Source organism: Diospyros lotus, chromosome 10, assembly GCF_014633365.1.
Source record: "Diospyros lotus cultivar Yz01 chromosome 10, ASM1463336v1, whole genome shotgun sequence".
Classification (NCBI taxonomy): Eukaryota; Viridiplantae; Streptophyta; class Magnoliopsida; order Ericales; family Ebenaceae; genus Diospyros; species Diospyros lotus.
In genome coordinates this window covers 26412510-26437745 of record NC_068347.1, presented here as the reverse complement: position 1 = coordinate 26437745, position 25236 = coordinate 26412510, and the positions used below count along the sequence as shown (strand labels likewise).

The following is a 25236-nucleotide window of genomic DNA, read 5'->3' as shown; positions in this document are numbered from 1 at the left end:
CATGAAACAAGTGCTTTACCCGAATTGGCTGATGCAACGTGGCGGTATTGTAGCGGTGAGACGGGTTTGTACTCTGTGCAGTGCGTTGCATAGGATCTTTACTTCCCCACCCGACAGTCTAAAAAGTTTGAACCCTGGCAAATTCGCGTTGAAGGGTTGTTGGCGGGGAGGGTCAAATTCGTCAAAATACACGCCAACATGCTCTCTCCGACCAAACCAACCTCCTCCGCCTCCGTCTCGGCGGCCTACACCACCATTCCCATCTCCGTTGGCGACGTTATCTCCCGATCCTTCCAGAACCTCTCCAACGCCGTCTCTCGCTACCGCCCGTGGCAGCAGGAGTTCGTGGCCGCCGGGGCCTTCGACCGGCCGGACTCGCTCTCGGCCGCCGGGATCCGGCTCCGGCGGAACGCTAGGTACTTCGTCATCAACTACGGCATCATCATCGCGGCTTGCGCCGCGGCGACTCTCCTTGGCGCGCCGGTGGCGCTGATGGTCTACGCCGCCGTCTTCGTCTTATGGCTGGTCCTCCACTTCTTCCGCGAGGATCCGGTGGTAGTTTGGGGCCATCACGTTGATGATCGGCTCGTGATCGGTGGCTTGGCTTTGGTCACCGTCCTGGCCGTCTGGTTCACCGGAGAGGTTACTTATTTGTTGAATGGAGTGGCTGTTGGACTTCTGATCTCGGCGATTCACGGTGCTCTGAGAAATCCAGATGGACTTTTTCTGGACGAAGAAGACGCTGTTTTCAACGGTTTGATTGGAACTTCATCTGCTTCGAGATCTTACAGATAGGATTTCTCGAATGTGTCGACTCTTTTGACTTACCTCTTGGATTCTTACCTTGTTGACTTTGTGATTATAATCTGAATTGAGGATTAGGTTTTCTAAAATTTGATTGGAAAACTGATTGTGTGGAAGATTTTTCTTGGAAGGGGAGTCAAGGGCACTGGTTGTCAAGTCTGCATTGGTCTAGTATTATGAATGTGCTTTTATCTTGGGTGTGTGTGAGCGCTTTGTAAATTGTATTGTTGTCCATTGGAATTTGGATCAACCAGAGAAGTTGATATTTGCAATTTTGAGTGTCTAAAAGATTGTTTTTGTTGATACTGATTTATTATGTTTGTTGTTGTGTGTCAATGCTATCTGATTGAGTTTTAAGCTCTTGAAGTTGAAGGTTCCGTTGAGTCGGTCTGATCACTATATTAGGAATTAACCTGAAAATCGAGCTGAAAGTGGAAAGCTAAATTTCTTCCTATAACCAGGCCGGTTATAGCGAATTTTGAAAATTACTTGCTCGTTTTCCCCCCTACAAGCAATGTTTGAGCTACATTTGTCTCTAGACTTTAGGGCATTTGTTTATTAGAGAAGATATTTGATCATCTTGGATGTCGAAGAAATCGAATAATGGTTGCTAATCTTTGGTTGGCATCAGAAGATTACTGCTTTTCAACTGAAGTTACTGTGATGCCAAAATCTTCATAGTTGGAACTTGATGATTCTGAATCTGATGAATTATCTGGAGCTTAGTGGAATAGTAAAGCAATTTGACGTGTTTATGCGATTATGTCAAATGCTAACAAGTTTGCAGGGTGAATAAAATTGAGCTACCCAAGTGTAGGATTGATTGTTTGAAGAGAACATCATATCCTACTTTTTGTGTGTGTGTGTGTGTACTAAGTAAGCTCAATAGGGACTCTTGAGTACCCCACAAACGACACACTAGGTAAGCACACAAAAATTTATGTGTGATCTTGCCCCGGCCAATCCTAGCAGTTAATATACTGTGATATCTTGTTTAATCTCACTAACTTTACTAGTCTTCTTGAGCAGTCAATATCTGAGCATTGTTATGGCCAGGCATCAATTTTCTGATGCTAATATTAATGCTTGCGCCCACTACCAAAAGGACCACCTGAGGTGGACTGCAATTTGGCTCCGGTCTCCATTGTGGCTTTCAACAGTGACTTTCCTTCCACACATGCTCATCCACCCTTGTGTTGGCTTCTGCCTTTTCCTTCAAGAGAGCAAGCCCTGGCATGTATCCTGCATCTGAAACACCAAATGACTTCTCATGCTTCCCAAACAAAGAGTTAGATCTTGGGAAAATTGTAAAGCCTGTAATTGTAGGGCAAGCGTTGTTTTCTTGATGAAGAAAACCATGTAAATAGCCTTCAAGTGGACAGACTACCTGAGGGTCACTGAGCCACTTGGTCCATTTCCTTATACCATTTGAGATTTTGAGCCTTTGAATTTTTAAGGCGTCTTCCATACCCCAACTTTACTATTTATAGCTTCTTGTGTCATCCATTAAGACTGTCATTTACAAATAACATACACCAAGGCACTTTTTTTTTTTTGGGGGGGGGGGGGGGGGGGGGGGGGGGGTTGTGTGTGTGTTTGGTGGGGGTGGGGGTTGGGGGCACTGGGCTTGATGGAGGAAGATGTGGATGGGGGAGGAAAGGAAATGAAATGAACAATTCAAAATTCAAACACCCTCTTATGTTTGTCTTGTGTTGTAAAAATTTTTAAAATCTTCAGCTTCTTTTGGGCACAAAAATAGGTAATCAACAATATTTATGTTTCTATTTTCAAAATTTTGAAAATGAAAACAAAAAACTGAAAGTAAAAGCTCTGTGAAATGGACCATATAAAGATTTGTGAAACTCATTTTTTAGTTGAGTCTTTCATGAACTAGTAAATTTAAGTAATCCTTGTTTAATCTAATTCATTGCCATTCATAGGAACCATTCTGGTTGGACTGATTTTGGAAGGCTGGACTTTTTTTCGGATTACTTGAAGGGCACCCTTAGTGCTTGATATTCTTCGCTTTGCAAAGGTTTAGGGACAGGATCACTTTTGATTGTAGCTTTATACTTACTGTGCAAAAATATTGTTTCCTTGACTTGAACCATGAAAAAAGATCTTATCCTAACTACAAGGATGACTCCCTTTTATGTTTGATTATCTGCTCTTATAAAATCTATATTGACAGATGCAATTGATTACATGGCAAAAATAACAAAGATGATGAAATAGCGAGTCCTTTGGCCAGGAAGATTTCATTATCTGATTCAATACATCATGTTCCTTTGTCTGGGGACTCTCTTGGAGTCAGAACTTTGGATCTAACTTTTTACCGTTGGCAAGAAGAACATGTTTCAATTCTAACTCACTGTATTTGCACTCGGTCTTGGATCAAAGATAAGAAATCCAACCGAGGCCTGGTTCATTCGATTATTGATCTTCAGAAAAAGAGGAGGAAAATGGTGAAGCCTCAACCACCGCATTGACAGAAATGGCAAGGAAAGAAGCTGCCCATCCCTCCTTTCAATATTGATGGTAAGAGACAGCTCGAAGTCCAATACTCCAAGTAAGCATCTTTCCTACTTACTATTTCTTGTTGATGGGGTTGTTCGCTCATAAGCCTTGAATTTCAACATGGACCCAATATACCGGTATGGGCACACACAGATTTGGCCATGCTAGCAATTTCATTGAATAATGAGTTGAAAGCTTGTGCCTTCCTTTTGTTTTCATGATTGCACTCTCAGAATTTATCAATCCATGAACTTTCTAGGACTTGGTTCCTTTCATCTTCCTGTGAACCTTCTCATTCCTTCCTTTATTCACCAACCCAGTTTCTGTACAAGGCTGAACTTAGATTGTTATACCTGGCATGCCAGTTGAAATTTTGCTACCTTACAATTCGACTTCATATAACCAACCTCACCTAATGAAATTAAGGTTTGCTATGTTACTGTCTTTGTGGAGTTATTACAGTTAGAGGAATCTCCATTCTAGTGCTGCCAGCAGTACATTTGACAGCGAATAATTCATCTGTTTCATTTCAAATAAACACACACCAGTGAATGTGGGGGGGTTGCGCCTGCTTTTTCAAGGGGGGTGTGAGTTTGTATCTTGTTAGGTTGCTACATTATTTGTACAGTTCATTGGTACCATTTTCAGACCTCATTCTCTTGCATCCCATGTGCTCCCATTATTATTATGTCACAGCAAGTAAGGTGCGGTCCACCCAACTTGAACTTTTAGATAATCGTTAACCCAAAAAGAATTCATGATACTGTTTTGTATATACATAAAAACAGAACTCGTAACAAATGTGGAGTGGCCTAGATGACGAGCCTTATTTCAATTTTCAAAACTACAGTGCCATTTATTTTTACTACAGTTTCTCATTTCTTACTTTCATTTTCTCGATAGTTTACAACAAGATTAAACAACGTTTTCAATATTTATTTTTTTCACCAGAAATGAAAATTAATAAATTAGAATGAAAATGGTATAATAGAAAAAAAAAAATAGAAATTTTTTAGAGTGTTTTCAAATGGCCATGGCCTTTTTAACGTGTACTTAAAAATAAAATTATTTGAGTCTAAGTCTTGGCTAATTACTTAAAAACAAATTAAATAATTTTTTTGTGTAATGAATAATGTTATTTGTATATATAGGGTTTTTACAAGGATTTAAATAACTATTTTGCCCCTTTCTCTTTTCTCACAATGACTATTTTATCTCTTCTTTCTCCCGCTTTTGTCGCTCGCTACGAGAGGCAAGGATGCAATAGGCAGTGAGCAATGAGGGCTAGGGCAGTAGCGGAGCCACATACAGCCAAGGGTGGGCATTTGCCCACCCTAGATTTTTAAAAAAATTATTATATATAGTAAATTAATAATTTTTTTTTAAATGCCCACTTTGAATTTTAAGTATATTAGTCGATGGAGATAAATGCGTCAGGTGATTGCCTTTAATTGTCAAAAACCACTGGCCACGGTGGTCGATGACAACTATCAATACATTTACGCGCGTTGGATTTGCCCAGAAATTTAAGCTTAGATCTATAAAATTTGGCTGTTAGATTTTATTGGGTTTTGGGCATGTTGGTCGATAGGAATAAGGATGTTAATTGTTAAGTGGTTGCCTCTAATTGTTAAAAATTATCAGTCATGGTGGCTGGTGGTAACTGTTAGTATTTTTTTGAGTATTGGCTGAAAATTAAAAATAAGATATATAAAAATCTAACTCATTTTTCTTTTGTGTATATTAACTTCTCTTGATCGTTTCTTTAATTGTGTTTTAATTAATGAGATTAAATTTTTTATTTTTTGTTATAAATTTGTCGATTGCATATTTAAAATTATGGTAGAAAATATATTTTTTGTCATGAAATTTGTCAAGACTTGGCTATATAATTGAATTGAAAATCAATGATTAAACGATAGCCTGTCATAAAGCCTATCAAAACTCGACTGTGCAATCGAATTGGAGATTAATTATTGAAGGACAATTTAGTCGTGTATATTAAAAAATAAATATTTAATAAAATTAATAATAATATTATTATATGACGTTATTAAAATATAAATGCGTCGATTATATAATTTATTGATATATATTTTTAATATTATATTATATTATTTTTTTATATTTTTAATTTTAAATTGATTTAAAATTTAATTTTTATCCATTTAACCTAAAATTTTTGACTCCATCCATGGGCAAGGGCAAGGCGGGCAGCAATAGTCGGTCAGGCAAGGATGCAGTGGCGAGCATCTAGTGACGAGCATGATGTAGTGGCGGGCATCTAGTGACGAGCATGAGACAGTGGCAGGTGGTGAGGTGAACACAACGACGAGAAAAAGATTATGAGAGGCGGTGTTTGAAAAGAAAGTGGAGAGAGATGAGCGGTTGCTACAAGGGAAAGGAAAAAAAAAAAAAAAAAAAAAAGAATATCATGAATTTATCACAATAAATTCTCCAATTTATTATGAAAACATTCGCATGTAAACCTTTCTATAAAACTCGCCCCTACGATTAGCTTGACTCTTGACAATGGACTTATAAGAACAATGGAGGGACGTGACACATCCCCGTAATTGGAAACTTATACCAGTGGGAGCTCTCCTCGTGACGGTCACGTGCGTTCCAGACAAGCGAAATTGCTAATTGTGGGCCACCACCTCCATTCCATGTGGCCCATCTGAAAAATACTATTAGGTCCAATCCAATACTTTGCATTTTCCATAGCTAAAATCAGGGCTATAAAAATCCGAATCCTCGCCGAGTGTAGGGTTTCCGATTTCCCCCGGTTCTTCTTCCTCCGCCCCAAAGTACCTCAATTAATCTTCATTTATGACGGTAAAGGTACGTCAATTCAATTCGCTCAGATTTACGCCCGCTGCTTTCGTGTTTAATTTGTTTCAATTCTGCTTTTGGAATTTGTTTCATTTGTTAGCGTCTTCTTCGTTTTCAGCCGTTTCGAATTCGAGGAATTAAGTGATCAAATCCATTTTTTATGGAATTCGGCTGTGGATTTCCCGGATTTATTATTTTTTTTCCTGGAATTCTTGCTAGATTTTGCCTCCATGAGCTGGAATGATGGTTGGTTGTTCTCGATCTTGATCTGAATTGGAGAACCTCGCAATCGTATTTGTAAATTTGGTGATGGATTTGGAAAGTGAGTGTTCGGCGCTGGAATCTGTGGAAGAGAATGAAAATGTAACACCTGAAAGAAACAAGATTGAGAATAATGGGTTACTGGTTGGTGAATATGGCGATGATAAGTTATTGATCGATACCAAACTGGAGGATGTTGGAGTTACTGAGTCGGTGAGTTCGCCTCCGTTTATCGATAAGTCTCCAGCCGGTTCTGTTGGGACATCACCACCGGCGACAACAAAAGGGTACGGACTGAAGAAATGGAGGCGGATCAAGAGAGAAGTTGTCAAGGATGGAAGTAGTAGCGTAGATACAAGTAAGATTTTGAAGCGGGGTTTATCAACATCTGCAGTGAATTCTGGTAAACCTCAGGGTTTCTCTGGTGAGACAAGGCCCAAGAGTGATGGCTCTTTGTCATCCACGGATGCAGTATTGAAAAGTCTGGGTGTTGCTGGAGATGGTTTTGCCTTGTATGGCTCCAGTATAGATTCTGGGTTTGCAGTTGGACCCTCTTTTGCTGCTGGGGCGGATTCTGAGAATAGTGAGGATCGGAGTAGCAAATCCTCAACAGCAGCCAGCGCACCAAAGTTAAGGCATGAGATGGCTGCTATGGTGGGATATGCACGCGATAAGAATAGGATCAAGAATTCAAATGCAAAGAATTTGGTTAATCCAGTTCAACGGGGTCAACAGGGAAAGCAGGGAAAGAGTCGGACTGAGACCAGTAAGAAGCCTAGAGGAGACCGGGTCAAAATCGAGAAGGAAAACTCTCATTCCAGCATGGAATCTGACTCACGAAGCTCCAACTTTGTCTTCATGCAGGGTGCAAATAGTGTGACTAGTAATGGAAGGCAAAGTGCAAGGTCAACGAACTATGATGGAGAAAACAGTGATGAAGCTCAGGGTGGTGAAGAACACTTGAGTGTGGAACTTCAAGCAGGTTACAGAAAAGAAAATGTGGCAGAATTGGAAGATCTATCTCAAGAAGATTTGGCTGCTGAATCTTGGGAGGTTAAAGAAGAAAAAGTTGAGAACCATAGGTCATCAACAGATCAAGATCCTCTAGTGGAATCTATCCACTCATTGCAGTCTGTACAGGAAGAACTTGAAAAAGGTTGATATAACTTCCTTCATTTCTAACTTCTAATGTGCTTTTCATGTTCTTTGCTTATATCTAGCCATAAGTTCTTATCATTACACGCTGTTAGTAGTCACACGGTCCCTTGAATTTTTATTTCTCTTTGTTTGATATTTCTTTAAATTGATATTGTGGTTTCTCTGGAATCTGCAGTAAAGAAAAGATGAAGTTTGTCATTCTTTTTCCTGAAACTATTGAAGCTGAGGAAGTTGAAGAAACTATGGAACTAGGGAGCCATAGGATTGACAGTATTTGCAACCTGTATATTTAAAGAGAACCTATTCATTAAACCCTGCAGGATCTGTCAGGATACCTGATATTAGAAATATACTTCATGGTGTAGGACATGGTTTCTGTTCTCAATGAAGTATGGGGATTTTTAACCATTGGTTCTTATATTTTATACAAGAGAATACATAAGTTTAGTTAAGGGATTGGTATAATTTCATCCTCTTGAATTAACTAGAAGATTCACTTGTTAACACCTCAGGGTTCTATTTTCTCAAGCTATATGTTGTTAGTGTATATATACATATATATCTAATACATTATTTTCCAAAGTTTAGGATCAGATGGTGTTCCTAAAATAATATTGTTGGCCAAAACCATACAATAAAGTTGTAGTACATAATAAGAAAGTAGAATGGAGGATAAGTGTTTTAGCACCTATAGAACAACTAAGTGAGATACTTAAAAGTTCTGTATGGGTTTTATATTATACTATGAAAATATGGGAGACTTGAAACAGACAAACTATTTGTTTAGGAGGCTAACAGAAAGGTATAGAGATGAGAGTATCTTTATGATTCTATATGGAGTTGAGAAAGTTTATCAGAGTTTTAGAGATATGATATGTTTGGTTTGAAAAATCGTGTCACGAATAAATATATTAAAGCTATCCAAAACATATGGATGATAGAATTATAGCCATGATGAGCTAGCTTTACATCAAAGACTTGGCTAAGTCATTATTCCTTTTCATTATTTATGAATGACAAGACATTTAATATACACAATAACGCGAAACAAAATCATGAATAATGCAAGTTAAAAAGTTGAAAAGTAGCTACAAGATTAAAAGGTTTTAGGAGAACATATGGCATGCAAAATGGTAACTAAGGTTCTTATTCATAAATATGGTGAGTTAGTTGTAATATAACTCATAAAATTAACTCACGATGGACTAATTGAATGTCTCAAGTGCTTTGTGTGACTGATTTATGACATTGCAAGAAAAATTTACAAAACAGGGGAGTAATCATGCTTTATAGTATTGTTTTGGTTTATTTGTTCTGAAAATTTGCCACCTTTGGGCAGTGCTTAATTTATCTATCAAAAAACCATGCTTTGCTAAATAGAATGTGGGCAACCAATTGGTAACTAGTGTGCTAGTGAAATAAACATAACTAAGATGAGAATGATATAATTCCGCAAGGGGTGTTAAGAACTAACAAACCCTATAGATGATAAAGGTAGCATTAATGAAGATAAATGAGATAAAATCAATTGAGATTGAAATGTTTCTGGCATGTAGGACAAAAACTGTTAGATAATCCAGTAGGGGGTGGTCAGATTGAGCATGATGCTAGGGAATGGGAAAGGTCCAAACTAAACAAAAGACATTGCCCTTGATAGAGCAGAATGGAAAAGGAGGATCTATTTTATGAGCCTAAGTAGTTGGGAATAGACAAACTTAAATTGAATGTACCTTTCAAAGATCCTTATTATACATTGGCTCATTACTTCAGAGTACATATCTTAATTGCGCCCCCCCCCCCCCCCCCCCCTCCCCAAAAGAAAAAAAACAAATGAAAAAGAAAAAAGGGGTTTTATAGGTGCTGATCACTAACAGACAAATAGATTGGCGGATGCACAAACAGTCTCAAAAAGAGAAACAATGATGTGGTGTGATCCCAATGGAAGGATCTACTGTCAGGAACCCGAGCCTGACAGTAAGTTCTTTGATGATAGAATTAAAAGAGAGGGAGAAATAGAGAGAAATGGGGGAGATACAGGGAGAGGATTGAAGGAGAAGAGGGAAACTGAAACTCCAATATTCCAAAATGATAACCCACGAACCAGTTCTCGGGAGGCTATATAGTCCTTACAGAAAGTGATGCAGTGTGATGTAACTGCTGTTGGTACATAACTGCCTATCTCTACTGTTGAAATGGCAATCCAGAAAATAAAATAAAACAAATAAAAATAACAATAACAACTGTAAGTGGTAGTAATCTGCTGCATCAAGGGCCTGGATGTCTGCCTGCATCCAGGTCGTGACATCTACTTTTGGGTATCTGTTGTTAGTTACTGTTACGACCCTAGGGTTTAGGAAGGAAATTGACAAGAGCGCAGGAAAGAAAGAGCAGAAAAGGAGGGAGAGAAAGAAAAGAACAGAAACAGAGAGAATTGAGGGAGAAGAGAGAAAAGCTGAGGGAGAGCTAGGAGAATTGAGAGAGAGAAATGGAATTCAAATATCATTCATAAACAACCATCATCTAACTATCACAGCCTATTTATACGCTTACAATTGAAGGTGCTAACCGTTATAATAAAAATACAATGGAAAGGAAAACATGTAATATGTATGACTTATTGTATCCTTGGGAATTCCTTGGGGTCGTAATAATTCTCTCTCCTTGAAAGGTTTATTGTCCCCAAGAAACTTATTCCAACCGAGCCATTGTTTCTTCATCCAGTGTCCATCTTCACCATCTGGTTTCTCCTTTGTCTTTTCTTGTTATTATCTCCTATTTCTCTTTTCTTTTATTTTCTCTTTTCTTTTTCCTCAGCGGTAACAATCCTATGACTTGCTGCAACACCAAGCCCAGCCATCCACCTCTTCCCTATTGCCATTGAAAATTATTCTAATTGATCTGTCATTCCTGCAACTATATCATTTCCAATCATAGAAGGAATCCCAACTTCTCTGTGGGCCAAAATTAGATTTGACGCTGCACCTCTCCAACTGATACCTAAGGATACAACCCTTCTCCAATATTTGAACTCTTGAACCATCTAGCAGCAGCCTCATTTTCCATCATCTTCTAAACCACATAGTTGTTTTCCTGTTTAGTTAGCTTCAATTGTACGTACTCAGTCTCCCGCTTCTTTCTTTGGTCCAAGTCCTCGTTGCAGGGCTGTCTTTCATCGATAGCATGAAACCTATTTGCAACTCCATCCCCATCTTCCCCTGCTACTTCATCAGCTTCGGTGTCAACTCCCTTAGAGCCATTGTAAACATGTTCGGTATCAACTTCCTTAGTTATATGTGGTTCGTTACAAACTTGCAACCTGTTCTTACGATAACTTTCCGGTGGCAATCCATGCTTTTTGCAAAGGGCTTCTAGTGCCAATTCTTGTAGCCTCGCTTTCTCCGCTGCTTGTTCCACCGTAGTAGGGAAAAACATCTTCACACTAAGCCTTAGCGCATCGTCATGACCAATAATGAATCTTGATACAAAATAATTCTCTATCAGGGTTGGCTGGACACTCCTCATTAGGGTTCTTAACTCCTTAAATCTGGCATGATAATCTGTCACTGATCTCTCCTGCCTTAATTTGTTGAACTCCTCAGTCACAATAATCGTGTTCTTCTCGCCAAATTGGTCATGTAAATTTCTAGCAAAATTAGTCCACCTGACCTCCCCTTTCCTAGGCATTAGGGTATGATTGGGAGTGTGGTAAAATGATCCTCTTACTTGAAATTCCGGTTCCAAAGCTGGCAGTTCCTCTCTCTCTTGTAGTCCATAGGTCATGGGGAGGATACCGTGGTTGGGCAGAATTGGTTCGGCTATTGCCCGAGGAGGAAATTCCGGTGATAATCGGACTTGAGGTAGTGAAGACAACATGTTAAATATGCTGTGGATCTGCTAGCCATGTTGCTCCATCGTCTTCCGATGCCTCTCTAAGTCTCTTTGCACTCTTTCTTGAGAGGTAGCTAGATCCCAACGCATGTTTGCTTTGTTGACCGCACTATCCTTCCAATTGTGGGTCATCGTCTCCTGTGTTATCTTAGATTCCCTAGATTCAAAATTCCTCTTCTTAAAAATGATCAACAGTCTCAGAAAATCGATCTTCCACAGATCGTTGTTCTATACAATCTTCCTTAATCTCTAATTTAGAAACAACCTCCAAATTTTAGTTGTTGTTGAACAACCTCCAATAATCACCTGATTTGAAATGCAACAATCAAGAATCGATCGGCTTCTAGAGTCTCCTTCAAAATCGGATCATACAATTGCTAATAACCGCATGAATCGCTACCGAGACCAATCTTCAGGTCCGATTCTTCTTCGTTGAACTTCTTGAATTTGTTGAAATTTCAAGAATCACTGCCCGATCCATATCGTCACTTGCAGTGGTTTGACCATCCCAATTCCGAGCCGCAAAACTTGAGTAACAATGCAGTAGTCGAGAATTGGCTGCTACAAATCTGCCTTCTAAGAATTTGCTTCGCCTGCTATTTTCGAACCTGGTTCTACTCCAAATTTGCCACCTATGTTGGTTAATTCTGCTGCAGCCCATAAATTTGCCAGAATCAAGTTGGAATTTGCCTAGAACTCACCTCTCGCTCAACTTCCAAATCTGAGTTGAGAATCACAATCGAAATCAAGGCAATTGAGAATTGCCTCTTGCGGAACTCACTTATGGACCGTTTCCTATTGAGCCTTCCTTCCCACCTTGGTCACATGCAGTGACCTAGACCGGTTCTAAGAGTCGCTTGCTTTGCGTTGCCTGCAATTTCAACCCTCACTGATCTGCTGAGGACCATCGGATTTGTCGCAGCTAAGTTATCACGATCTTGCTTTGCTGTAGTCTTTCTAAGGATACGATTGGTTTTTGTGGTCGCCAGAAATCAATCGGAATTCGTTGATCACTTCGGAACTCTTCGAACTCGCGTCATTTTCAATTCCGAGCCGCAATTGCTTTGCTCGACTTCGCCACTTGCAACTGATCCATAATCGACAACCTTCCTTACTCACCAGAATCACAATTGAAATCATTGGGGTTCCACGCTCGCCCAGACCTATTCCGCGTCTTCAAGTCCACCAAAAGTTAATTGAAGGACTCGCCTGGTCTGCTTCCACACCGTGTCTCTTCCAGTCACGTTCCTTGTTGTCAAGCATCCCTCCAGCACGCTTCAATTTTCGAATCGTCGAAACAACAACGTCCACTCCCTACGTACGCTTCAATTTCCAAATCGGATGAACAACAACATTTAATTTCGAATCGTCACCAAAATCGAAGTGATTCAACGATCGCCTTCCAATTTTGAGTCGCCTACTCTCAATTTCGCTGAGTCCTGATACTAGCAACTTTCACCCAATCACTATCCAACACCTCCAATGTCTCTCTTCTTAAATTGTCCAGAACCAATTCAACAGCTAATGACTGTCGTCTTCAAAATTCAAGTCGGATTCGATTACGGAACCAGCTTCGCCTACAATTCACCAAGAATCATTGGTGTTGATCCTTCTCGCTTGAATCTGCTTCAATTATTGGCCGAATTTTACTCACTTGAAGCACCAAAAATTGCCCCTGCCTTGTCAAAATCGATTGAAGTCACAGCCGAGAATCATTGGTTCTAATACCAAGTGTTACGACCCTAGGGTTTGGCTAGGGTTTAAGAAGGAAATTGAGAAGAGCATGGGAAAGAAAGAGCAGAAAAGGAGGGAGAGAGAGACCAGAAACAGAGAGAATTGAGGGAGAAGAGAGAAAAGCCGAGGGCGAGCTAGGAGAATTGAGAGAGAGAAATGGAATTCAAATATCATTCATAAACTGCCATCCTTCAACTACTACAACCTATTTATACGCTTACAATTGAAGGTGCTAATGATTATAACAAAACTACAATGGAAAGGAAAACATGTAATATGCACGACTATTGTATCCTTGGGAATTCCTTGGGGTCATGACAGTCACCTATGTACATATTTTGGTTTTCTAATGCAGGGATCTATTATCAGTTACCTAAGTGCTACAGTTCAATAATCATCATCTTTAAGATGCAATCCTGTTCATAGTTTTCTTTTGTTGAATTTCTTGTTGCTCCTCTATTTTCCTCTTCATTTTGTTTTTTGTTTTTGGTCTTTTGCTTTGCTGCAATGAGGAGTAGAGAAAGATAAGTGAGGAAGCTTCTTACATCTTGTAGTCATCCTATATTTCAGAGCTTGTGTGATATATTTAAGTGCCAAAATCTCTCTCACCTTGTTCTATCCTCAGAGCTAAGGCCTCTTGATGTGTAATTCTCTGTAATATTATAGTGCTATAGGTAGCTTTGTCAGATACAATTAAGCTTCCATTTAAACTTTGTCATCTTATTTGTTGGCTGCTTCAAGGGGATATACTCTCTTTGAACTGTTCCATTCTCAGAGAAGACACTGTGTTCAACTTGATTTATATGGGAAAAGGATAATTATCATGGACAAGGTTGATGTGATTATATCTTTTTAGGTTTTAGTTTTCTCAAGTTAGGAGTTTCTCATACTGTTGCTAGTCTTCAATTCAGTTCATTATCTTTTCTATCTGCACATTATCACTTCTGCCATTTTGCCTACCTCCATCACAGTGACCTGAAGTTAACCTTAAGTTTGTGCTCCTTGGACTGGAGCTGAATTCATGAAGGTACATTTTAATTATTTCCTTGATCTTATGGTTGTAATGAATTGAGTGGAAATTGGAGTCATTTCTGTGAGCATAAGAAGTCAATAGTTTGAGTTCCATATCATCAAGATGCAGATAGTGTCTTTGGAAATGTCTTTCATCCCCCAATAATCGTTTGCTTCTAGAACTTTTTTGCTACTGGTTTTATCTTGTCTTACCTATTTTGGGCAATCAAAAAGAAATATTTCCATCAAAAAGATTAGCTACACGAGGATCTAATTCAAATGATAAACCCTAAAGGGACAGCATAGCTATGTGCAGCCATTTGTGCAGCCACAACTTCCTTCTTGTTCAATCTTGCCCTCCTCCTCTGAACTCAGTCATCTGTCTCTGCATTTGCAATATGTGTTTAAAGATTTGGTTTTAAGGCTGAGTGAAAATTCTCCTTCTTGAATTTGTTTCCGTTGATTAAGAAACTGAGTGATAGAAGGTTGGGCCGGTGATGAGAACATTTTAGGCATGAGCTGCAACAACACTTTTGCACACCCATAGGGTCGTCACTTACGGGGTTGTTGATGTGAAGAAGAATGTGCCAAAATGCTAATCTGAGGCTTTTTGAATCTTAAAATTTATCAAAGAAATTGAATGTGTTGCAAAACTAGGGGATAAGGCTAGGAGTTGATGAATTTGGGCATTCGAGAGGCCCTTAACTCTCCAGAAGAACTAAATCCCAGAAAATTCCCTCCTCCTACAAATTTCTCTGCCCTTTATATTGTCTTCCCCCTTCCCTCTTCCTCTAACAGAATTTGGTTTCACACCTGCTGGGTTGTTACACAAACCAACGATTTTCCAACTCTACCCCTCCGCACATGGCTGACTGTTATGCTAACCAGCCAATTTACTCTCCTACCCCTGCCCCTAGGATCGTCTTTGGTATGTCTAGTGGATCGAGGGCCTATCATTACTTCCCCCCCAACACACACACACACACACACACACACACACACTTTCACCTTGTCCTCAAGGTGGAAAAATGGAAATTGTTGTTGGATCAAATGGTAAGGCTCCCAAGTAACTTCTAACGGGGGTGGCCCCTTCTATTGTACGAGCACCTCTAATTCTCGTAAGTTTTTTCTTGTTCCCGACCGAACTCCAAGCACTCCTTCCGGTTCCACCAACATCTCAAGATCTTCATTAAGCTATCGAGGAATCTCTACATTGGCTTCAATGCCCCTCTTGCCTCCCATAGTTGGGACACGTGGAATACAAGATGGATAGGGCAATGAGGTGGCAGTATCAGCTTATAAGCTACCTAGCCTATCTCCTTCTCAATTTCAAATGGACCATAATATCGGGCAAACAACTTTTCATTTGCACAAGCGGCCAATAATTTTTTATGATATGGCCTTAATTTCAAATAAACCAAGTCTCTTTGTTTGTACTTCACCTTCCTTATTTTTAGATTTGCTCTCTTTTTCATCACTACTTGTGCTCTCATCAGTTGTGCCTTCAATTTCTCAAGGATTAAATCTCTCTCAATCAACTACTGCTCCACCATTGAAACAGGTGTAGTTCCCTTCTCAAACCTCAATAAGGGTGATGGTTCTTGCCCATACACTGCTTGAAATGAAGTCACCTTCGCAGCTGTGTGGTAGGAGGTATTATACCATAATTCAACCCAAGGCAACCATATGTACCATGCCTTTGGTATTGAGGAAGCAAAACAACGTAGGTAGGTTTCTAAAGTCCGGTTAAGTACCTCCGTTTGCTCATCCGTTTGAGGGTAATAGGTTGTGCTTATGTTGAGTTTGGTACCTTGTAGTTGGAACATCTCCCAGAATTTGCTCATGAAATTTTTTTCTCTATCCAATACAATGGATCTTGGCATTCCATGAAGCCGCACCACTTCTTTAATAAAAATTCTTGTCACCTCCTCAGCTGTAAACGGGTGTTTAAGGCCAATGAAATGCCTGTACTTACTAAATCGAGTCCATTTTGCTAGACTTTGGCAATCCCTCAATGAAATCCATGGCAATGTCGTCCCAATTTTGGTTTGGGATAGGAAGGGGCTGCAGGAGTCCCCCTGGTGCTAAGGCCATATATTTATTTTGTTGGCAAACCAAGCAATCACTTACATATCGATATATGTCCCTTTTCATTCCCTGCCAACAGACATTTGCCGCCACCCTCTTGTAAGTTTTTAAGAACCCTAAATGTCCTCCTACACTTCCATCGTGCCCCTCATGAAGTAACAACGGAATAAGAGTGGATCTCTTTGGTAAATACAACCTTCCCTTGTAAAGGAGATGGTTGTTCACTAGTTGGAAGTTAGGTTGTGAATTAGGATTAGCTTGGAGATCTTGGATAATTCCTTGCAATCTTTCGTCTGCTTTTATCTCACTGGAAACTGATCCATTTGGACCACTTTAGGCACTGTTAAGGCCATTATTGTTGCTGGGTGGCAGATTCGTGACAACCCATCAGCAGCTTTATTCTCCAAACCCGACCAATATTGTATCTCAAATTGGAACCCCATCAATTTCACCATCCATTTCAAGTATTTCGAACTCACCACCCTATCAGATTCTTGATCTAACATGCGAGTTCTCGATTGATCGAGTGAAAGAGAGGAGGGAGGATTGAAAGAATTAGAGGGAAAGGGAGAATGAGAATTGAGAGGGAAACTAATTTCCTGATTTCATTAAACATATAGGTAGAGACGTAGATCAGTTCCTTTTATATTGATCTATGGCCTAATTGGGCGTCAAAAGCAGTTATGTCCTTCCCACTTGCTTTCCAACTTGCTTGGGAACATGTTGGAACATTTCTGCAGCTATGCTTATCTGTGGCTTTTATTTACACAGGCCTCAACCCATCAGATCGATGCCTGCAACCTATTACATTGGCCCAATTATTCGACTAATTATAACAATCCCCTCCCCTTAAAGAATTTCTTGTCCTCAATAAATATGTAGTAGGCTAGCAGAGTTTGGAAACTATCGAAGAAGGTTTGGGAGGTACTCCCAAGTGTTGTTATCCTCATGAAGGGATGACCACTTTACTAGGACTTGGATGAGGGGGGCGCCATGTCTGCTGACCACTCTCCTGTCTAAGTTGGCGACGAGCACGGCATCCTCTTGTTCTGCTCAACTCATGGGAGGCAGCAAGGTGCTGTATGGTTGTATACTGATGGCTTTCTTGAGGAGGGAGACATGGAACACCGAGTGTGTTTGGGTTCCCTTCGATAGTTGCAACGTGTAGGCTACTGTCCCAATTTTCTTTGTCATTGGGAATGGTCCATAGTACTTCGGGCTGAGCTTGGATATTGGCTGCTGGGATAAGGCTTTGAGGTGTTGTGGGCCAAGCTTTTAGGTAGACTTCCTCTCCCACAGAGAATACCCGTTCACTCCGATTCCTATCAGTACCAGCCATTTGCTTCATTCAATTTTGTGCTTTAGCCAGTTCTATTTTCACCATTTTTATAACATCTTGTCTTTGTTGCAAGTAAGTACCTACAGCTGCCACTATAGAGTGGTCAGCCAAGGCTAGTAGGAGCCTTGGTTTGTAGCCATAAAGAGCCTCAAATGGTGTTATTCGGATGGCGCTGTGGAAAGTTGAGTTGTACCACCATTTGTGCCATCCTTTAGGCTGTAGGAAACTAAAACATCTTAAGTATATCTCCAACGATTGGTTCACTCTTTTTGTTTGGCCGTCTGCCTCCGGGTGATAGGTCGTTAACATCAATAGTTTAGTGCCTAGCAACCGCATCAATTCTTTTCATAATAAGCTAGTGAATATTCGATCTCTGTCTTAAACTATGGACTGTGGTATGCCATGCAACTTCATCACACAGTCATTGAATGTTCTTGCTACTTCTTGAGCTGTGTACAGGTGGGATAACCCAATAAAGTGGCTGAATTTAAAAAACCTATCTACCATCACCATAATGAAGTCCTTTCCTTCCGATCAGGGAAGCCCTTCTATAAAATCCATAGTGATGTTAGTCCACGCCTGAGCTAGTAATGGTAGGGGTTGTAGAAGGGCTGGGTGAGCCACTGTCTTATGCTTTCATCTTCTGCACACATCACACCTCATCACATAGTCCCAAACATATTTTTTTAGCTGAGGCTAAAAAAATACCTACTGGACCCTTCGATATGTATTTTGAATGCCAGAATGTCCTCCGATGCGGGACTCATGGAGTACCTGTAGGATCTTGCTCTTCAATGCGTCACTGTTTCCGATAACCAATCTTCCCTTGTATCGGAGCACCCCATTGTTTAGTGAGTACCCGGGTCTGCTATTGGTGTCCACACTTAGCTGCTCCAATAACCTTTGGCCTATTCGTCTTATTGGTAATTGGCAGTTACTTCCTGTAACCAATTTGGGACGACTGCTGAGATGGCCTCACAGGCTCGCTCTTCTTGGCAGCGAGACAAGGCATCTGTTGCCACATTCTCTTTCCCTTTCCTAAATTGGATTGTATAATCCAATCTCATCAGTTTGGCCATGCGTTTCTTTTGTAATTGGGTGTGCAGTCTTTGTTGTAACAAGAATTTGAGGCTTTCATGGTCTGTTTTTATCACAAATTCCCCCCCTTCCAGGTAGTGCCGCCACTTTTCTACTGCCATTAGTTCCTTCTCGTATATGCTAAGGCCTTGGTGTCTAAGGGCCAGGGATGGGCTTAGGAAGGCCAATGGCTTGCCCTCCTGGGAAAGAACGACCCCTATTCCATGATTGTTGGCGTCAGTCTCTAACACAAATGGCTTGCTGAAGTCGGGTAAGCCTAGCACCGGAACTTCACTTAATACTTTTTTAAGTTGCTCAAAAGCTTCCTCTGCGTACAGGTTCCATTTGAAGTTGTCTTTCTTCAGCATCTCCGTTAAGGGTTTACTTATTATCCCATAGTTTCTTACAAATTTTCTGTAGTACCCTGTAAGCCCTAGGAAGTCTCTCAAAGCTCTGATGTTTGTAGGTTTCGGCCAAGCCACAACGGCTTCAATCTTCTTGGGATATGTTCCCACTCTAGCCCCTAAAATGATATGCCCTATATATTTCACTTGTTTTTGTGCAAAAACACACTTTGACCTTTTGATGTACAATTGATTGAATCTCAAGATCTTGAATGTAGCCCTAAGATGGTCTAGGTGTTGGTCAAAAGAGGGGCTATAAACCAAGATATCATCAGAGAAAACCAACACAAATTTTCTGAGATAGGGTTCAAAGATTTGGTTCATGAGGGCTTGAAATGTGGCTGGTGCATTGGTTAGGCCGAAAGGCATGATAGAGGTAGCTCTAATTTAGGCACTAGAAAATTAGAGTGACCGGCATTTACCACCATTCCTTGCCTTCGGTCCACGACTCCTTCTCCTATTGCCCCTGGTTCACCTCCTAATTCCGACGATCCCACTGCCCTATGGCTCGTGCCAATACCTGGAAGTATGGGATCCAATTGCTCATGAGGGGGAAAGTCTGGGGATATTCTTACTTGTGCCTGGTTTGAGAACATCAGCATGAATTGCAGCATCTGATCTCTCACCATATTGCTATGCTCCCGCATTTCTTCTCGGATTTGGCTGCGCATGTCTCCCCTCAACCGATCCGACTTCTTGTCCATGGCTTCGATTGCATCCTCCATAGTTCCTACTCGCTATTGCACCTCGGTCACCGTAGCAGTGACCTATTGGATTTGCATCTCCATTTGTTTCATGCGAGTACCGTCGGCCATTGTGTCTCCAACCTCGGAAGCGCTGGCCAGGAAAGCTGCTCTGATACCAATTTGTCAGATTCCTGATCTGATAAGTGAGTTCTCGATTAATCGAGAGAAGAGAGAAGGGAGGATTGAAAGAATTAGAGGGAAAGAGAGAATGAGAATTGAGAGGGAAAAAAGTTTGAGAGGGAAACTAATTTCCTGATTTCATTCAACATATGGGTAGAAGCGTAAATTAATTCCTTTTATACTGATCTATGGCCTAATTGGGCGCCAAAAGCGGTTATGCCCTTCCCACTTGCTTTACAACTTGCTCGGGAACATTCTGGAACATTTCTCCAATTATGCTTATCTGTGGCTTTTATTTACATAGGCGTTAGCCCATTAGATTGATGCCTATAGCCTATTACATTGGCCCAATTATTCGACTAATCATAAGACACCCGCTATTTCATCAAGTATTTGAGACTCCTTTGATCAATTCAAACAACAAACTTCCTGCTTAACAAGTAGTGTCTCCATTTTTGCACAACAAACACTATGACCATCAGTTCCCTCTCATAAACAGATTTTTCCCTCTCTAACTAATTGAAAGCATGACTGAAATAAGCAATAGGCATTTGCTCTTGCATTAATACAACTCTCATACCTTGTCTCGAGGCATCAGATTCAATGACGAAGGGCTTCCCAAAGTCCAACAAGGCTAATATAGGTAGGGATACCATTTTAGCCTTAAGCTGCTGGAAGGGCTGCACGGCTGCCACATCCCAAGAGAAATTGTTCTTCCTTAATCTCTCCATTAGAGGCCTTGCCAACTTGCCATAATCCCTCACAAAATGTCTATAATACCCTGTGAGGCCAAGAAGCTCTCTCAATTCCTATAGCGATGTAGGAGTAGGCTAATCTAACATTGCTTGTACCTTACTTCGATAGGCTAAAACCCCATGCTGAGATATAATATGGCCTAAATATTCAATTTCCAACTACCCACACACTCTTCTTCCTGTTGGCAAAGAACTGGTTGTCCGCTAATATGACACAACGTAAATTTTATGTGTTGTTTAATATTCCTGCTATACACTAATATGTCATCGAAGAATACCAACACAAAATGCCTCAAATATTCTCTGAAAATGTTATTCATTGACGATTGGAAGGTGGCCGACGCATTCGTCAGTCCAAATGGCATTACTAGAAACTCATAACGCCTTTCATGAGTCCTGAAAGCAATCTTGGGAGCATTCTTGCTTGACTCTAATCTGATGGTAACTAAATTTTAAATCGAGCTTAGAAAAGACCATGGCACCTTGCCACTCATCAAGTAACTCCTCTATCACGGGAATGGAAAATTTGTCCGAAATAGTGACCTTGTTTAAGGCCCTATAGTCCACACAGAAACACCACCCTCCATCCTTCTTTATCAACGACACCGGACTAGAAAATGGGCTGGAACTAGGATGAACAATTCCAGCAGCCAACATCTCTCCCACGAACTTCTTAGTTTCATTTTTTTGCAAATAAGGGTAACGGTAGGGCCTTACACTAATCGGTGTGGTTCCCGAAACTAGATTTATGGCATGATCCTTCCTCCTACAAGGTGGTAGCCCCTTCGGTGTAGAGAAAACTCTCTCAAACTCAGCCAACACCCCCCTTAGCATCATTGGAGCTTCCTTCTGATCTTCTTTAATTTTTGTTGTTAGGGTTCTCAATTCCAACAACATTCTCTCCCCATTTTCTTTAAAGGCTTTCACCATCGCCTTCAAGGATACCAAGGTCTTGCTCAAGCTAGGGTCTCCTTGCAATGTTACCATTATGCCTCCTATATGAAATTTCATCGTGAGGGTCTTCCAATCCACGTTCATTTTTCCAACGGCTGCTAGCCACTTCATTCCCAAAATTATATCTGAGCTCCCCAATTCTAGAGGTAAAAAATCCTCTACAATTTGTAGAGTTTGGAGATTAAGCTTCATTCCTTTGCAAATTTCAGCCCCTTGCACTGCCATTCTTGTTCCCATAATTACCCCATATCCTGCTGCTTCCACCCTTGGTAAACCCAAAATTGCTACACTAGCTCGGTTGTTATAAAATTATGCGATGCTCCTCCGTCAATAAGCACCACTATTGGCTACCCCCTCTATATCCCCTTTGAGCTTCATAGTTTGTGGTGTAATCAATCCAACTACAGAGTTCATTGAGAGTTCAATGACCTCCCCCCTTGCTCTCCTTCTACCTCTTCCAACGTTTCTCCCTCAACTACTACCTCTTTTACCTCTTAATCATATATCATCATCACTTGCAGCTCTTATTTTTTGCACTTGTGGCCTATAGTATATTTCTCATCACATCAAAAATATAGGCCCTTATCCCTTTTTGCCTTCCACGCTGCCTCGCTAAGCCGTTTGAAGGGCGGGTTACTTCATCTCCCATTGGCCTGTGATCGATATGGGTTAGTAGGATTGACTGTCGTCGGTTTGGGGGGTTGCTATGAGTGTGGCAAAATTCCCCCTCGTTGGTAAGTCGAAATTGGGTTTGGAATGGCCTATACCTTGTTCGAACTCGATCCAACCGCACCTCCACGAACCACCTGATTTTGTTCCTCTATACGTTGAGCTAAATCCATCCTCTGCTCCAAGCCCCTCGGCCTCAACACCCTCAACTCGGCCTTGATATGAGGCTTTAAACCATTTATGAAATGCCTTTCCAGCATGGCTTCTGGCAGGTTCTCAAGGGGTGATGCCAATGTCTCGAAGCATTAGCTGTACTCCATGACGGTTTCCTTCTGTTGGAGGGCTAGAAACTGCTATTCGACGGAGCCTTCTTGGGTGGGTTAAAAACGACTCCTCAATAGCAATTTAAAGTCCTCCCAATTCCTCACCCTTAGTCGTTTTTCTTCCCATTGAAACCATGAAAGTGTAGCACTCTCCAAACACAATGCTGCTATATCCAACTTCTCATCATCAGTGAACTTGTTCACTGCAAAGTACTGTTCGGCTTGGAATATCCAACCGTCCAAATCTTCGCCTTCGAAGAGGGGCATCTCCAATCGGCGACCTCGGATCTCCGGCTGCTAGCCCCCATCAGAACCACCTACTTTAGCATGTCGTTCTCCTATTTTCAGCGTCGCCTCGAAATCCTGAATGAATTCCGATGGCTGGTCTCCCATCTTCTCCTTGTTCTTCCTCTCTTGTTCCTTCTCATCTGTGCGAACTGCTCCGGCATGTTCGTGACATTCTTCTCCACCAATTGAATCTCACCCCTCATGGCATCAACCCCTCGTTGCATGCCTTCCAACCTCATTTCCAATTCGCCTACTTGGTCCATCAAGTTCACCATTAGGATTGGTGATGCTCTGATACCAAATTGATGAGTACTAGAAAGGAAATCACTGTCAATCGAAATTACAAAGAAAACTGGGCATTCAAGAGGCCCTTAACCCTCCAGAAGAACTAAATCCCAAAAAATTCTCCCCTCCTACAAATTTCTCTGCTCTTTATATTCTCTTCCCTCTTCCTCCAATTCGCCTACTCGGTCCATATAGTGTTGGTTTTGCTCAGTTTAAGCCTTTAAATCCAACAAGATGGGATTACTCTTTACTTTTTATCATTTGTTAAATCTTGTTCGGGATCTGGAGGGATATAAGATTTTTGTTTTTCCCCTTTTTGGCGGGGGAGGGGTCGGGCTGGTTGTGTTTCTTCATTTCTTAAATGTGTAATAAGTGATTTCTTGCTATGCCAGCCTTATTTGTCTGTGTGAGTCTGGATGTCATTATGGTTTTCTTTTCTTGACAAGCAACTAATGGATCTAAGCATCCTGCTGCAGAGCTTCAGAAATTAAGAGAGATTGGGGCTGAACATGATTCACTTTTCAATGATTCTACCCGGGGAAATAGTTTACCTTCAGAGTTTGCTTCGTTTGATTCAAAAATCCCTGAGGCAGGCTTATCTGATCTGTTGCCCTCTGGAGGCATCGCCCAAAGTTATTTGCATCCTTTGGAAACCGAGGATGTAAGCTTAAAAGCGAATGTAAATCCGTTGGAAGGCCTCCTTGAAGAGGCAAACACCATGCTCAAAGTAAAGGATGACAAGATTGTTGAACTTGAGGATGCTCTAAGGAGTAACGAGCCACTCTACGAGATGGAGAGTGACTTTGAGGGCCTCTTCAAGCAAAAGATTGAAGCTGAGGTCGAGTACCTGGTAATATCAACAGCAATCCTAAAGCTGAGAGTTAGCGCAGTGGATGAGGCCACACACTTTGAGAAACAGAATACTATAGCCTCAGAACAAGCTCGAATGCTGAATGAGCTGGGAGATGTAGAAAGCAAGGCTGCGATGCTGAAGAGACAAGCTGTGAAGTTAGAGACTTATTGCAATGATATGGAAGGGACGGACCAGGTTTTAAAGCTGCAGAAGAAGGTATGCAAGGAAGGTTCTTACTTCTTCATGCAGCTGATACTGCTGCTCGTAGTTTTTGCTTACTGTTTCTTGCAGTTGTCGCCCCATTCTGCGGGGTTCGTACCCACTTAATTTTGGGAAACAGTTAGTTTTTTTTTTTTTTCCAGCTTTTTCCGAGCAAATATTGGAATATTCCACTTAGTTGCTGCTTTTGCTCTCCGTGTCCTCCTGTATCATTCCATCTTTCTGACCAAAAATGCTTTAGTCTGGTTGTACCATTATTCCATATCTATGAGCAAATGTTTGGAATGTTATGTTTTAGTTGGAAGGAGGATGGACGCAGAGTACATTTCATCTATTTCTTTGTTACTTTTGGTATGTATTTATAACATTTTTCTCTTGCTAAATTCAGAGGATCCCTTTTAAAAATAAAATTTTAAAAGTAATTCAGATTATCACATTTTTCTCTTGCTACGTTCAGATTGTCACCTTTCGCTGTGAATGAGTTCATATTTTAAAAGTAATTGCTTTTAAAATAACAAACTGAAAGTGATAGTGAAAGTGGTGATCACAGAGGGAAGAGAATTTCATCGGTCGCCTATTTCATTAGCGCCTGCCACCACCCCCCGAAATTGAATTGAAATTGTTACCATTCCACCACTGCCAACAATTACTTTTATAAACATAAAAACATAAAGGAACTGAGAAGATTAATGACCCTTAATACAAGGGAGACTACATTCTTCTGCAATCAATAATAACCCAACTCCGACCCACCCCACCCCACCCCCATTGGCCAACTCTAAATTAGTCTCAAAATCATGGACTAACTATAATTCACGAAAGGGAGCAGCTTTAAATTTCCATAAAAGGGATGAAAAAGAGCAATCGAGCATTGGCAGCTGCTACAACGGGAGAAGATGTACTGAGAC

At 40.8% G+C, this 25236-nt stretch overlaps 2 protein-coding genes across 3 annotated transcripts; both read left to right on the top strand.

Annotated features, from left to right (window-relative positions):
• The first annotated feature begins 144 nt into the window (after positions 1-144).
• Positions 145-1161, top strand: LOC127810977 (PRA1 family protein G2). Its single transcript, XM_052350630.1, has one exon. It carries the CDS (start codon positions 199-201, stop codon positions 793-795), a length of 597 nt encoding a protein of 198 aa, XP_052206590.1. The 5' UTR covers positions 145-198; the 3' UTR covers positions 796-1161.
• A 4838-nt stretch (positions 1162-5999) lies between these two features.
• On the top strand, positions 6000-24625 carry LOC127811457 (WPP domain-interacting protein 2). 2 transcript variants are annotated; one of them, XM_052351342.1, is made up of 3 exons: positions 6000-6165; positions 6376-7573; positions 23733-24625. In XM_052351342.1, exons 2-3 carry the CDS (start codon positions 6466-6468, stop codon positions 24434-24436), a joined length of 1812 nt encoding a protein of 603 aa, XP_052207302.1. In that variant the 5' UTR covers positions 6000-6165; positions 6376-6465; the 3' UTR covers positions 24437-24625. The 2 variants fall into 2 exon arrangements, with proteins under 2 accessions (XP_052207302.1, XP_052207304.1); XM_052351344.1 differs by having other exon boundaries at positions 6016-6165; positions 6275-7573.
• Positions 24626-25236: the final 611 nt, after the last annotated feature.